The sequence below is a fragment of the Chaetodon trifascialis genome, chromosome 24, assembly GCF_039877785.1.
Source record: "Chaetodon trifascialis isolate fChaTrf1 chromosome 24, fChaTrf1.hap1, whole genome shotgun sequence".
In the NCBI taxonomy this organism is placed as follows: domain Eukaryota; kingdom Metazoa; phylum Chordata; class Actinopteri; order Chaetodontiformes; family Chaetodontidae; genus Chaetodon; species Chaetodon trifascialis.
This window is the reverse complement of record NC_092079.1, coordinates 2,981,311-2,995,691: the sequence shown is the minus strand read 5'-3', so window position 1 is coordinate 2,995,691 and position 14,381 is coordinate 2,981,311. Positions and strand designations below refer to the sequence as shown.

At 44.5% G+C, this 14,381-nt stretch overlaps 1 protein-coding gene across 2 annotated transcripts in view; it reads right to left on the bottom strand.

The window, feature by feature from the left end:
• The window catches only part of LOC139327813 (neural cell adhesion molecule 2-like), a 282,545-nt gene extending 269,078 nt beyond the window's left edge, over positions 1 to 13,467 (bottom strand). For both annotated transcript variants that reach the window (XM_070957814.1, XM_070957815.1), the window contains exon 1: positions 13,243 to 13,467. In XM_070957814.1, coding sequence (XP_070813915.1) covers positions 13,243 to 13,381 — 139 coding nt within the window. In that variant the 5' untranslated portion in view covers positions 13,382 to 13,467. The remainder of the gene's footprint in view (positions 1 to 13,242) is intronic.
• Between the last annotated feature and the right edge of the window lie 914 nt (positions 13,468 to 14,381).

The window sequence follows — 14,381 nt, the reverse complement described above, 5'->3', positions numbered from 1 at the left end:
CCATTGTTTTCCTATGGAGAGAGCGCTGGCGCCCGACTAAGCGGCACTGCTACCCTCGGCGTGGCGCACCGCTCGGATCTGCTGCTTACCGCTGTGCTCAAAGTTAAGATAACTTAAACTTTGACCTTGTTTGCTGCTGACCATTCAAAGCGCAACCAATGAGATAACAGCTCTAGGCAGCGTTTACGAACTACCGTTAAGCTAAATACAATGCTAACGTTAGCTTAGCTGTTTGTGTATGTACAGTACAGTACAGTAGTCACTGCGTCTGCCTGGAATAGCGACTACTACTACTACTACTACGCTACTGCAAGGGCCTTCTTTTGCGACAATCTCAGATACATTGTGTGTAATAATTTACAAACAATGATTAGCTTTCCGGATTGAGAGGAAGTACTTGCGTTGCCTAGCAACGGTGAATCGCTCGCACTTGTTGATGACGCATACCTGAGCTCCGCCACCTCAGCTCAGCGCCTCTGCGCCCTACCTGACGGTGAGCGAAGAGCAAATTTCTTATCATGTGAAGGCCCCTTAACTTAGTTTCATGTATAAGCATGCTAACATTTGCTAATTAGCATTAAATGCACAGTGGAGCTGCGGCTAAGGCTCATGGAAATGTCATTAGTTTTGCAGGTCATAAAACAAAGTATTGGACAGATTCAAAGTTTGACCGGCAGGTGACGCTTGCTGAAACGTCAGGGAGTTGCCAAAGTTTTTTTAACTCCTTCTGACGGTTGCATGAATGTCCTTAATCAAATTCCATGGCAATCTACCCAATAGCTGTGGAGGTAATGCTAATAAAAAAAATTGTCAATTTCATGGTGGTGCCAAATGAAAATTAGCAACCACCCAAGGTCAGTAGACTTCAACCCCTACTTGTTAAAATGTTCCAGTCTGGAGTAAAGTGGTGGACCAGCCAACTATCAGACCAAACTGCCATCCATAGAGTCACAGCACTAGTGTAGCCAAAAATCCACAAACACACTACATTTACATTTTATTGATAAATGAAGACTGCTACTAGCAATAATGCTCGTTTGAACCTTGTGCATTTGAACTTCTGGATCTGGATTAGTTTGTCATCATGATCACAACACTTTAAAATGGCTTCTGAAGACCCTGAAAAATGTCAGGCATTAAAGAAAAATACTCTATTTTAAATATTTCCTAAAGCCACTATTGTGCGAATTGTTCCAGCGAAACAAAAAGATGATTGGGTTATTCTCTCTAAATATATAGTTGTGTACGATGTTGTGCCACAAGCAAATACTCAACGCCAAATTTTATTAAGTAGACTTTGTGAGAAAATATGAATCAGTACTGTATGTTTTGTGTCCAGTGTGTTGAGTGATTAGTCATTGTGTTAATCCTCCCTCTGAGGCATGCTGTTGTGAGAGAGTTGGTTGCTGCGTCTAATCTCAGGCATTGCAAAGATAATGATAAGAGTGAGGCGGGCCTTGAGGGCACACCACTCTCCCCATTTGTCACTAAAAATTTCACGCTGTTGTCAAATGAGTTTTGCAGAGATGTTAAGACGTGCTTAAAATTTGTAGGCCAACAAATCAGGGCAGCTGGATGAAATTGAAATATTTTCCCAAGTTCTTCATTTTTAATTATTATCACTTAAGGCTTTCTCTAGATTCTTTTGTGGAACTTTTAATGTAACTCATATCGTAGAAGTATTTTAGGGGGCACTCTATGAGCTCGGAAACCAAAAGGGGCACCAGGGTATGAATGAGACATTTTGAAGGGGAAAAAAAGGAGACAATGAGTCGTGGTGATTGGACCAGGATGAGCATGGGGCAAAGCCTTGCCCAGGAGTTTCATGGAGGGAGGTGCATAGGTGGGGGAGCAGTGGGCAGAGTGTTACAATCACACAGGCTATTTGGGGACTCTAGGGGAAGTGGAGGGGGACCTCAGTGAACTCCTCATTTCTGTGGGGCTTTATGTAGCGTGACGGTTCCAAATGAAACTCCCCGATCATGTGGGAGCGCTCTATTAATTTGTGGCTCAGGCTGCCTCCTTGGGGAGAGAGCTGCCACAGCCAGCACTGCATCTCCTTTGCAGCTTCCAGCAAAGCTTCTTGTTGCTTATTGACTGAGGAGCTGCATTGCAATGTTTCTCCACGTCCGCGGCTGTGGCTTTCGCCTCAAGTGCCGAGACGATCTATCATTTTTTTTGGTCGCCTACTCCAGACTCTCCAGGATGGATGAAAAGCAGCGTGAAATAAAAGTAATCTCAGTTCTTGGAGCAATATACAGGCTTCAGCTAACTGGAATGCACTCTGTTCCTAAAACATAGCATGCTGTGAGAAATCTAATCTGGTTCTGTTACAAAGTCCATGCTGAAGAATAGCCACAATAACAAGCGAACAAGATAGCGGTGGAGTTCTACGAGCAGCAACCAGCTACGAAGGATTACCAATATCAGACAAACACAAAATGTATCTTCCAAATTGTGAATTAGTTCAACACAAAGAAAACCTGCTGAACAATCTATCGCAATGAGAAAATCGATGCCATATAGATGCAATATCATACAACCTCAATTCCCCCAAAAATTAGCACACTGTTTGTTAACTCGCTAATTCTTTCTGACATAAAATCAATTGAAAACAGCACAAAAGCAAGATATTGTTTGACCTCATCAGCTTCATTGATTTTTGTAGATAAACGCTTACTCTGAATTTGATGCAGCAACATGTTTCAAAGTTGGGACAGGAGCGTCAAAAGACTGGGAAAGATGTGGAATGCTCCAAAAACACCTGTTTGGAACATTCCACAGGTAAACAGGTTCATTGATAACAGGTGATTGAAGGGGGCATCCTCAAAAGGCTCAGTCATTTACCACTGAGGATGGAGCGAGGTTCACCACTTCGTGAACATGACTGTAGAAATCATGTTACTACATGGGCTCAGGAACACTTTGTGAAACTGTTGTCAGTAAACACAGTTCGTTTGCAAATGATTGCGTTCTGCTTTCTATCAATGCTTTACATCGTGTCCCAGCATTTCTGTTATTGGGATTGCATATTAACGGTCTTTATTTTCCTCATGTTTTGGCCGCTATGGAGCTCATTACAATCAGGCTCTATCATCAAGACCCTGCTGGCTAGAAAGGCATACGTGAACGCACGAGATCACAAGGCTCTCTTAAGACTCATGCCCTGAAGCACATACATTCACATCAAAGGATAGCCAACGCTGGCACTCTTCCCACAAATCCTCCTCATTGACTTCTTCCAGCATCACTCTTGATCCTGCTCTACCTTTAAATGCGCACAAACTGACACGAATGAGGTCAAATTAGCGAGGAACAACGGTAATGTGTGGGAATTCGGCATTTTGAGATTCATGCAGGCAGTGTGGAGATCGCTATGATCAGGTTTTCTCTGCACATACATCGACTGAGCGGGAAAAGAAAAACAAGGTTTAGAAGGTAGGACAGTGAAGTCTATCCAAAAATATCCTCAGCCGGGTGTCTCATGTGATTTCAAAGGCGGAGAAGGACTGGGACTGACACGTGAGAAAACTTGCTTCACCTGGAGTGCCAGCACATCAGTAAACATCTGATCTAAGTAAAGATAAGACGGGTTCTTTAATTACGGAGAAATCCTTTGTGTATTCCCATGGAGGCACGCGTCCTTGGGAACTCTACGGATAGTGGGCGGGGAGACAGCAATCCCAGAGTGCCCTCATTGAGAGAAGGCCAGCTAGGAATGATGGGAAGTTATGCAGGCATAGAGAGTAATTAAAAACACGCCTACAATTTGCCTGGTGCACCTTCTGAGTGTTTGTGAAATGATCATTATGATTTTGAGAGATAATAACATGCTTGACAGAACAGCCCTGAAACAGCTGAAAATTCCTGACCGCCAGTATGCAGAAGAGAAGAGAGGCAAGTTAAATAAAATCCATTGCTGTTAATAACTACTATATTGAGCAGCAGAACAACAAACATCATTAGCTTCCCCAGCAAATACCATTAAGTATGGGTGCTGCTTGAAAAGCTTCCCACATCGGGGAGAACAGGATATCTTCCCCCTACAGACGCTGGTGATGAGACTCGTGTGGGAGGACCGCGAAACTGAGCGAGCACATGAAAAGAGGAAGAAATGAAAGGGACAAGAAAGTGGAAGAGAGGAGTCAAACAAGAAGAGATGGAAACAAAAATAAGATGGCCCACATTGCATTAGGAGATTCCGTTTGAAGATTGTCTGGCATGGAGAGGCAATCAGGAGAGCAGAGACTGTTTGGCCTCACAGCGAGCTATTCTGCTGCATTGCGAGTACATCTCAAGTGTCCCTCCTCCTCCTCCTCCTCCTCCTCCTCCTCCCGCTCTGTCTTTCTCTCTCATCTATTCCTCATCAAGTACTGACTCCCATAAACAAGGATATTGGCCACCGGGCAAGAAATCTGAGAAGACTGATCTCTTCTCAAGATGGCCTCTGCATCATTTCCAAGCAGAACCAATCCCACAAGGACACTGGACAACCTCATCTTGATGCTGGGAAGTACCAGCGGAAAGGGGGTTATGTGAGGGTATGGCCTCAATATTGAAGTTACGAGGCCATTGTGAGGTGTGATTGGCAGCTGGGTTGATCTCCTTGGGCGGGTCAGCAACGGGACCGCACACTATTCACTTGAGAGTCCATCAATCACAATTTGGCTTAATTAACTAGCAGGAATGACAAGCCAAGGGCCCACTCTCTGGATGGATGGATGGATGGATGAACGGATATAAGGAAATATGATAGATACAGTACTGCACAACACAGCAGAAGATAATCTAATACTGTAGGCTCAAAGGGAAAACTCAGATTGCAATGGCAGCAGAGAAAAGAGGAGACAGCAGCTGACAGCAGCCAACAGAGAGACTGGTTCACAACATTCAGTTAACTGCTCCAGTCGAGGTTTCAGTTTCATTTTCCACTGTCACTTGATTTTAGAGCAGATTTTATCTATTGATTGATATTATGTTATTATCTCAGCTTTAAACAAGTTTGTCCTGGCAGCCTTGGGGTATAAGATGCAGTCTGAGTGCATCCAGAGACCTCTGCCACCCCCCCAACTCATTTCCTGTCACCTCCATATTTTCCACTATCAAAAATAAAGCCAAAAGTGCTTGACAACAAAATGGATCACATTTCCCTCGAAGGCTCCTATTTTATAAGGCCACACGTAAAAGATGTCCCTCAATTGCTTGAAAAAAAATGTTGAATATCCAAATGCGAAACCATGACAACTGCTGAGAGGGATCCTATCGCTGAAAGTTGGTCGCTGTGGACGAGAAGCCTTTAAGTGCAAAGTCAGAAAAGGGAAATCTGTTCATCTACAGCTCTTAGACAAACTCCACTTGTTCAGGAAGATTGTGTACGACAATTAAAAGCTCCAGAGCAGCTACTAAATGGATCTTGTGTTGCGATCGTCAAAATGTTAGGGCTGGGTGTTGTCTGGTTTTTGATACAAGCTGCAGTAATATCCAAGTTTCAGTACCACAGCCATGAGACATTACTTTGAGAAATTTAAAGGTATTTCTTCAAAACCTTCTTTTAATTAAAACTCAAATGTTCAATATTGTATTGAATGAACAAGTCGGAAACATTTTGATTTCTAACAGCAATTTTCTGAACAAAAACTCGCCAGAGGTTCAGTGCCGGTTCTTGGCACTTGACCGCTTTTCAAACTCGGTGCTACCAACATATTCCGGTTCAATACCCTGCCCTTAAATCTTCCAGGGCTTTCCCTTTCCCTCACCCAGCATTGCTTTTTCCAGCTTATAAGCTTTTAACCCAAGCGCAGACACATTAAGGATTGCTTAATAAAGGCCACTCCCCGGCTTGTCTCAACACTCTGATAAGTGTGTCCAAAAGCCTGCACCGCTCTCTCATTAGTGTCTGCCAGCCAGCACGGCTACAATTAGCATTAGTCCCATTCTCAATCACTGTGATGGACCATATAGGCACTCGGCAGCCTCTGTGGGCAAGCGCTAACGAATGCTCACTTGACGTTAGGCGCGCATCCAGCAGGAGGGAAGTTAAAAAAATATTGCTTTTTGGCTGTCAATAGATAGCCGCTCTTCATTATGCTTCTATCTGTGTCTCAATGTTAGCACATTCAACTGTCTGTTCATCTGTCATGCAGCCACCCCTTGCTGTCATCCGTCTATGTCCATCTTACTGCCTTCTGAGTCCAAATTTCATCTGTCAGTGTGTTGGCAGCCCCCTTCACTACGCTTCACCTGCTGCAGTGCATCAGTCCGCTTCCACGAAAAAGTCCTTTCAGTGATGACTCATAAAGAGCTTTTATTATTTCTGCATGTGCATCTGCTGTGCAGCCTCTTACAGTACCAACGGCTGCGCCGATTCACTGCCCGTCCCAATTTATCCGCCCGATTTCAGCCAATTTCTTGTCTCTTTTTTTACTTCTGCCTCACTCTTAAAAAGCCATACTCGGGTTTTTGAACATTTCAGTCCATTTACAACAAATTGCACATAGATTACCGTTAATGTTTTCACAGACAAACTCCAGACGAATGTTGCGACACATGCGACAGTGGGGTATAGGAAGACTAATTAAATCTCTCCAGCGTAGCCTGCTTTGTGAAATGACTGACAGCAAGGGTCTGTGCGGAACGTGATAAACAAAGCCTGTGTTGTCATTAACACCTCATATATATCTGCTCAGCAGGTGCACCTGGGCAAGGCCTTTCCAGAAACACATGCACTCACAGACGATTGAGAAGCCGAAAGATTTGCGGCGAAGAGTAATGTGTTATGTGCAATGTCAGACACAGAGACTCGGCAAGGGGTGTGAAGATGTCTTGGGGGGTTGACTTCAGGGTGTGACTTCTTTCTTTAAACTTGGCAAATTCAGACAAGACCTCGGTGCTCCTGGTTGTTCGGCGCACAAGAATATGCCGTAGCAAAAGATGTCTACATTTTATACGTTGCGATGTGTCTGTGGCAGAGTTGTAACGTGTATGATTGGTATGCATTTTACTTTGAAAAGTTAATAAGAATTTAGAAAGGATTGTAAAGAAATATCTTGTAACGTGTAAGATTGGTATGCGCTTTACTTTGAAAAGTTAATAAGAATTTAGAAAGGATTGTAAAGAAATATCTTGTAACGTGTAAGATTGGTATGCGCTTTACTTTGAAAAGTTAATAAGAATTTAGAAAGGATTGTAAAGAAATATCTTGTAACGTGTAAGATTGGTATGCGCTTTACTTTGAAAAGTTAATAAGAATTTAGGATTGTAAAGAAATATCTTGTAACGTGTAAGATTGGTATGCGCTTTACTTTGAAAAGTTAATAAGAATTTAGAAAGGATTGTAAAGAAATATCTTGTAACGTGTAAGATTGGTATGCGCTTTACTTTGAAAAGTTAATAAGAATTTAGAAAGGATTGTAAAGAAATATCTTGTAACGTGTAAGATTGGTATGCGCTTTACTTTGAAAAGTTAATAAGAATTTAGAAAGGATTGTAAAGAAATATCTTGTAACGTGTAAGATTGGTATGCGCTTTACTTTGAAAAGTTAATAAGAATTTAGAAAGGATTGTAAAGAAATATCTTGTAACGTGTAAGATTGGTATGCGCTTTACTTTGAAAAGTTAATAAGAATTTAGAAAGGATTGTAAAGAAATATCTTGTAACGTGTAAGATTGGTATGCGCTTTACTTTGAAAAGTTAATAAGAATTTAGAAAGGATTGTAAAGAAATATCTTGTAACGTGTAAGATTGGTATGCGCTTTACTTTGAAAAGTTAATAAGAATTTAGAAAGGATTGCAAAGAAATATCTCAAAATTTTAGGGCCAATTTTACCTGAGTGCATTCTCACAAAAGTCCACAAATGAGAATATTTTATCAGGCGGGCAAATGAAAGAGCTCTGAGAGTTCTTACAAAAGCTTCATTCACATGAGAACAGAACAAAATACGTACAATTTCTACATTAAAAATATATAATATACACATGTCCTCACATATTGACGTCAAACTGACAAGGCAAACTCAATGTGGTGGAAAAATCTATATTTTGCCGGTGTTAATGCAAGTTTACACACACCACCTTTGTCTTGACACATCAGGTCACCCCCCACTGCTCACACACCAGCATCAACCATCAAAAGCATTCCTGAAAATAGCCACATCCTCAGCTCGCGCTGACGCCACTTTGTTTTTATACCGCAGAAAACCTCTTCTGCCATTTTTGATTCTGCATATGATTTGCGCCACTGTGAGACAAACCCCGAGCCGTCGGTGGAGTTATTAATACGACCTATGTGGGTCACTCAAAACGCGCAGCCCAAGCTGGAGTGGTTCTGAAGCTCTTCTGCCATTTCTCTGATCCCTCTGTTCTTCATTTAATCATGCCGTCCGGTGCCCAAACCCAAAAAGTAAACCCCCAGACCAACAGCGCAGCATCCCATGAGAGGATGTGCTTCGCAGGAGCAGACTGTGAAGTGCGCAACTGTGTGTGTGTGCACGTGCCATGCAGAGGCGACAGAAATAAACCGAGCAACAGGAGGGGGAGAGGAAGACCATGCGACCACTCTCCTCCATCCATCTGTCAGTCAGCCAGCCAGAGTGCCCACTGATTCTGTTGTCACCCTGGCATCCCGGCTCCGCCTATTAGCCTGCTAGTTAGACTGGCATTTAGACTGGCAGGACACACATAAGCAGGAGCCAAAGGGTCTCCTGCTTGGCGAGCACCAAGCCGATGTAAAACAGCAGACAAACCCACAGGAGCGCACAGCAACATGCAGCAGCTGCCTCCTCCAATCACGTCACTCTGGCCTAATTTGATTCCATCTCGACAGGATTCAATTACATTTTATTAATTTTGGCACAGTGTAACTCCGCGGAGTTTGATTCAATCTCTGGCAATGCGATTTAACCGGATGCAATCAGATTCACTTGAATTGAATGAATTTTTAAACATTATCTCTTCCTCCCTTCCTGCCTCTGTATAAATCTCCTCACTGCTCACTCTATCCTTCCCAATTTTTGCCTTTCTGGGATTCAGAACATAGAACACAATGAGCGGCGCCAAACTCTTCCTACAAGAGGACCCCTACTGCTTAGTGTATCTACATTTTCTTGGCTTGCGGACGGGAGAGACTCCCCGAGGAGAACATTAGTCACTTCCACGATAATAATGGGTAATTTGAGTGAAAATAGACTGAGGCTGGCAGAGGGCATTAGTGAACATGTTTTTGCTTCAAGCATTGCAAATGACCAAAGAGCTCAGTCTCACCTACTGGAGCTTGTTTTTGGAATGTAATCGCTCTTCTCAGCACCTCTGCGATTACCTACATGACTTAAAAGCCAAAAATGTGTCATTACCAGACAATACATCTACAAATAAGTACAAACATATATATATATTTGCCACACAGTTCTCTTAATCCCTGATACTAATCCTGTTAACTGAGCTGGGAGCTGGTGACTGTACAGCTTGTACACAGAGGCTTTCAGGACACCTGTGAGCAAGGCAGTGCATTAAAGCTGACCTCTAAACTACCCAGTGAAGTAGTTACATGTGTGGACAGGTTACTAAACAAAAGGCGTAGTCATTGTCATCATTTTGTATCTCTTTCTGTCATTTTGTGGTCATTTAGTGCTGCTCGTCGTCCATGTCTTAGTGGTCATTTATCCAGTTGGCCAGTCCAGTGAGCCATATGTATAAATGAGAAAGTTTAAGAGAAAAATGCATGAATTTCTAGAACTGCTGGGAAAAAAAAAAGCATTTGGGCAAAGTTCTAGTCTTGCACTTTGTTCTGACTCTTTAATACTTAAATAGTTCTCCGGTCTTTGACTCAGACTGGAACATATGTTGGTAAGAGTTAGAAATATGGCAATTTTCACATGTCACAAGACTGCTCATTTCCTCGCCGGCCTCATTTCTGCCATTTCATCCTCTGCGAGCTGACAACAGCCCTGCAGCACAGATGCTCGGCAGTGCTTTTCTCATGTATCCAGGTGTTTTGAATGTAACACTCTCCCCTTGTCTCATGTGCGGAGTACAAACTCAATGCCGAGGTCTGAGCTCCGCGGATCGAGTGCTAAAGGGCACACATGAGAAATCAAAAGCTTGCAGGCAAATAAATAGCATATCCATAACACTGAGATTGCCCTTTGTACAATTCAGAGGCCTGCTGACTCCAGTCGTTCCTTAAATTGATTTCTCATATGCGGCTGCCTCGAGGGGGCGATTCCATTTTCATATATACACTGGCTCTCTGTATGTATGCTGTCTGTCCTGGTCTATTAATCAAATAATGCAATCAATTTCACCATGCAGGACCAAGACACGGGCCATTTCTTTCATGAACACCTTTGCATGTCTTTAATAGGAGTTTGCGACTGCTGTTGCATGGTGGTAAGAACTGTGCGCGGCACTGTTGCAGTGTCAAGTTATCAGCACGGCTGGGGCGACAGGAACGCTTCTGTAGCAGTGCAAATTCAAAAAAAAAAAAAAAATCTGAACGACCCTCATAAATATTTACCTGATGATTCATTTGTGTGCTTTGAGGCTGAGTACAGTATGCATGTGTGGGGAAGTGTGTGCGTGTGTCCCTGCATCAACAATCGCTCATGTGAATATATACATAAACCAGAAGTAAAGGATGTAAGCAAACCTCAAACACGCGTGTAAGCTGGTGCTCAAGGTGCAATGAGAGACACTTAAGCACAGGGGCATAAATCTTTTAAACCCTGAGCCGCTGACATCCCCCCCCCCCCCCAGAGATACAGCAAAATATCTTAATTACGCCACTTAACATCACATCGGCGAGTCCCGGGCGAGCCCAAGCAAGCATATAATTCATTGTACTAAGCATCGGTAAAAGCCAAATACATAAACCTTCAAGGATGCATACTGAAGCGGGGGGCAGACGGTGAGCTGGGACTTCAAAAGCAAATGTTTTCCTTCAGGAGCCAGAGGGGGTAGAACAGAGGAGATCTGCAGTTAGTGTGGCAGGAGCCAGGGCACCTGGCTGACTCCAGCTGTCGTCATAAAGTGGGGAATTGGTCTTTCTGGTTCTGGTCGTCTCACTGATGGTTTTAGTGCCTGCTCCGAGGCCCAAACGTTGACACACAGAACTCAGCATCCAGCTCAGGCTCCAGCACATGCCCTTCAAGTCAAGACGAGCCTTATTATTCACATTACAGCGGGCTCTCTGCATTGTTAATGGGTCAATTTGTGCGGACTTTGCTATGATGAAAAGCATGATAAGAATGGAAATTGGTTGGTGGGGGTGATGTAACATCACTGCAACAAAGGGAAAGAAACAAAGCAATGAATATTCCAGTTAAGACTGCTGAACAGGATCGCCTATGTCTCTTTGCTTTAGCTCAGTGGGATTCCATGTAATAACAAATGAAAACACAATTCACTGCAGCTCCTCATCTTCATGCATTTTCATTGAAATAGATCCACGAACTACCATCAAACTCCTCTCAAAACGCTGAGGTGGCCTGAGGCATCCCACTCATGCACGCTTGAAATCTTCATTTTGAGGGTCTGCTGCTGTTTTCATTGCCAAAAACCGCCAAAACAAACACACATTAACATCACGTGGGCTCCATCTGACGCAGCCGTGTCCCACAAATATCCACATGACAAGGCAGCTCCTGGTTTCTAGCCTTAAATTCGACACAAATCTCCTTGGGACAAGTGTTAGAATTATGCATTAGCAGTGTCACAGGGACCTGTTATTAAAATTCACTGTCATTTTTACACCTCCTCAAACTGGGGTGACGTGCAGCACACTGGAGTGGAGTAAAAATATATCTATGAGTCTCCGTTTCTTCTTCTGGATCCTTTGAAGCCTCCTCAAGCAGCCCTCCAAACTCCTGCTTTGAGACCCGCTCCCCTGAAGGACTCCAGCACAGCAGTGTGAATGAATGAGATGCAACATGCTTTAACGACCACCGGCTTATGGCTCCACTCGTGGCACCACTTTGCAGCGCTCTACCCCCACCTGCCGTTGTGCGGCAGGAACCCAGTGTGGCCGCAAAAAAAAGCCCATCTAACAACTCTCTTTTTGGTTTCTAAAGATGAGACCTGTTTGTTTTTAACAAGTGGAGAAATCTCGCCGAGGGGGTGAGATAACCCGCCTTATCCTCGACGCAAATGAACTTGTTGCGAGATTTTTTGGAACACAGAAGCCCGCCTTAAATGCATGTAAATTGGTGCTGAGAGAGATAAAATAATCTCACCCTCCCAGCAAATCTTTTTCGCTTTAAGAATTGGATTACTAGTAAATGTGATGCTACGGGAGTTGGGTGTTTTTCGCAGTGCTCGGCCCGCGGTGACACGGCGATGCGCCTCGCTGATCAGGTTCAGAGACACGCCAAAGGCGACCGTGCACACGCTCTCTGCCAGGGCTTCTAAGCAGCGGTCACACAGGTAACGTGTTTATTTACCTCGGCGCGTGCAACCCACGCACATGGGCGCGCGCACGGGGAGGGGGGGGGGGCAATCATCGGCCCTGCACACCAGGTGCGCCAAGCACACGGAGAGACACCCACTTAATGCCGAGGTGTCACTCCTCCGACGCAAATGCGGCTCATATTTCCAAACTTTCCGGAGCATTTCAGTGTGCGGCCGCACCGCGGGCCGAGATCATCACGCGGAGCCTGCGTGAGGCTGCGGGGAGATGTACCACCGTGCGATCTCCGATCTACAGCATGTTTCTACAGTATAGCAAGACAGAGTGGACTGGAGAGGAAACAAGAAAGGCGGTGGTCCAGTTGGAAATTCATGTCTCCGTGATGCCAGTTTTAAGTTGATCGAATTGGGCGATTGAAGCAGCTGTTTGCAAATCACAATCCACGCACCAAAACGGGGCAGCTGCCTTAAAGATTAAAAACAACAACAACAACAACAATTAAAGAACAAGGGCAAGCCATGTCATATGATGAGCAGTTCTTTTTTTTTTTTTTTTTTGCTCACGGAGTGTGTATCTCAACAGCTCACCCACTCCCCCACCCCCCAAAAAGGGACCCCATCATAATCCCTCTTTTCAGTTAGAAAGCATTCTGGCCCCTGCAAGACGTGCCTCAACTACAAAATAACGTCCAGTTAAACAATCCACCCCTCTCTCTCTCTCTCTCTCTCTCTCTCTCCCCCTCAGCTCCCTGTGCCTGCTGCAGATCACGATGGCAAAATCCACTCAACTTGTCCACAAAGTCACCAAGCTCGAGGCTTCCACGCACTCACGCGCGCATCCCTACCTTGGCTGCCGCAGACGAGCACCCCGAGGAGATGGACGAGTTTGAGCATCATTTTCGGGCAGGTTTCGCGCCGCCGGACGCTGCTTTCCGCTGCTGTACAAAAACGACAAGGGCGACACACACGCTCGGCTCCGTTCATCCGCCGTCTTGGGCTCCGCTGGCGACTGATCTGCCTCAGTTCCTTCCTTCCCTTCCTTCCTATACGCGCGCTCCCGCTCGCCGCTCGTTCACCGCGCCTGCTCTGCGCTGAGGACCCCCCCGCCAGCATCACTTCTCCTGCAGCCTCACTGCTGGAAGCTGTTGATGAGAAGCAGACAAGAGGGAAGATGAATCACACCAAGCATGTTTAGGCTTTGCATGACTTTATTAGAGGGGGGGATATCTTTAGAAAGAGTTTTTATTTATTAGAAATAAAGCTGGCAAACAGCAGGAGTGTTTGTAGCAATTCTGGTGGCCCTCTTTAATGTCTGTGGGGCCCTTCCAGCTGTGGCCCCCTTGCATCCACCCTCTTGGAACAGCAATGAAAATGCGCAAGAACTTCTTTTACTTTGCTCCAAGCCAGATTCACCAAACTCAACGGGACAAACTTGTCACAAATCACTGACTTCAGCCTGATGAAAACCACCTGTTCACGAAGTGGCATGCATTTGTGAGATCTGCTCATTGGCACGCCGAAAACTGTCCTCGTGGCTTCTTGTTTAGCTCCACGGGTGGACCAAGCTAATGAGCTTGCTAATGGTCAGTTAGCACGAGGCTCGAGGTCAGCATCAGAATGCAGCATACCTTTCCAAAATGTGACAGACATTCAGACAGTAAGTGTAATCTACAGTCACTGCATGGCTGTAGACAGGTTCATGTTATCATATTTTTTAAATTCTGACCTTTAATTACAGCACCTGTCAGTACAATCAGAAGCCCCGTCCGTCCAAGCTTTGTCAAACACCAACAGGAACACAACCTTTTATTTAACTGCGTTTATTCTTAATTCAGGCAGCGTGATTTGTTGAAGATGCACTAATCAATAATTTTACGTTAACATTTGACCACATGACCGGTAATGTGAGAGGCGTCACTCATAATGACATGCAATTACCACTTGATGGAGCTCTACGCAACTGTACATAGCATTTTAGCCACCG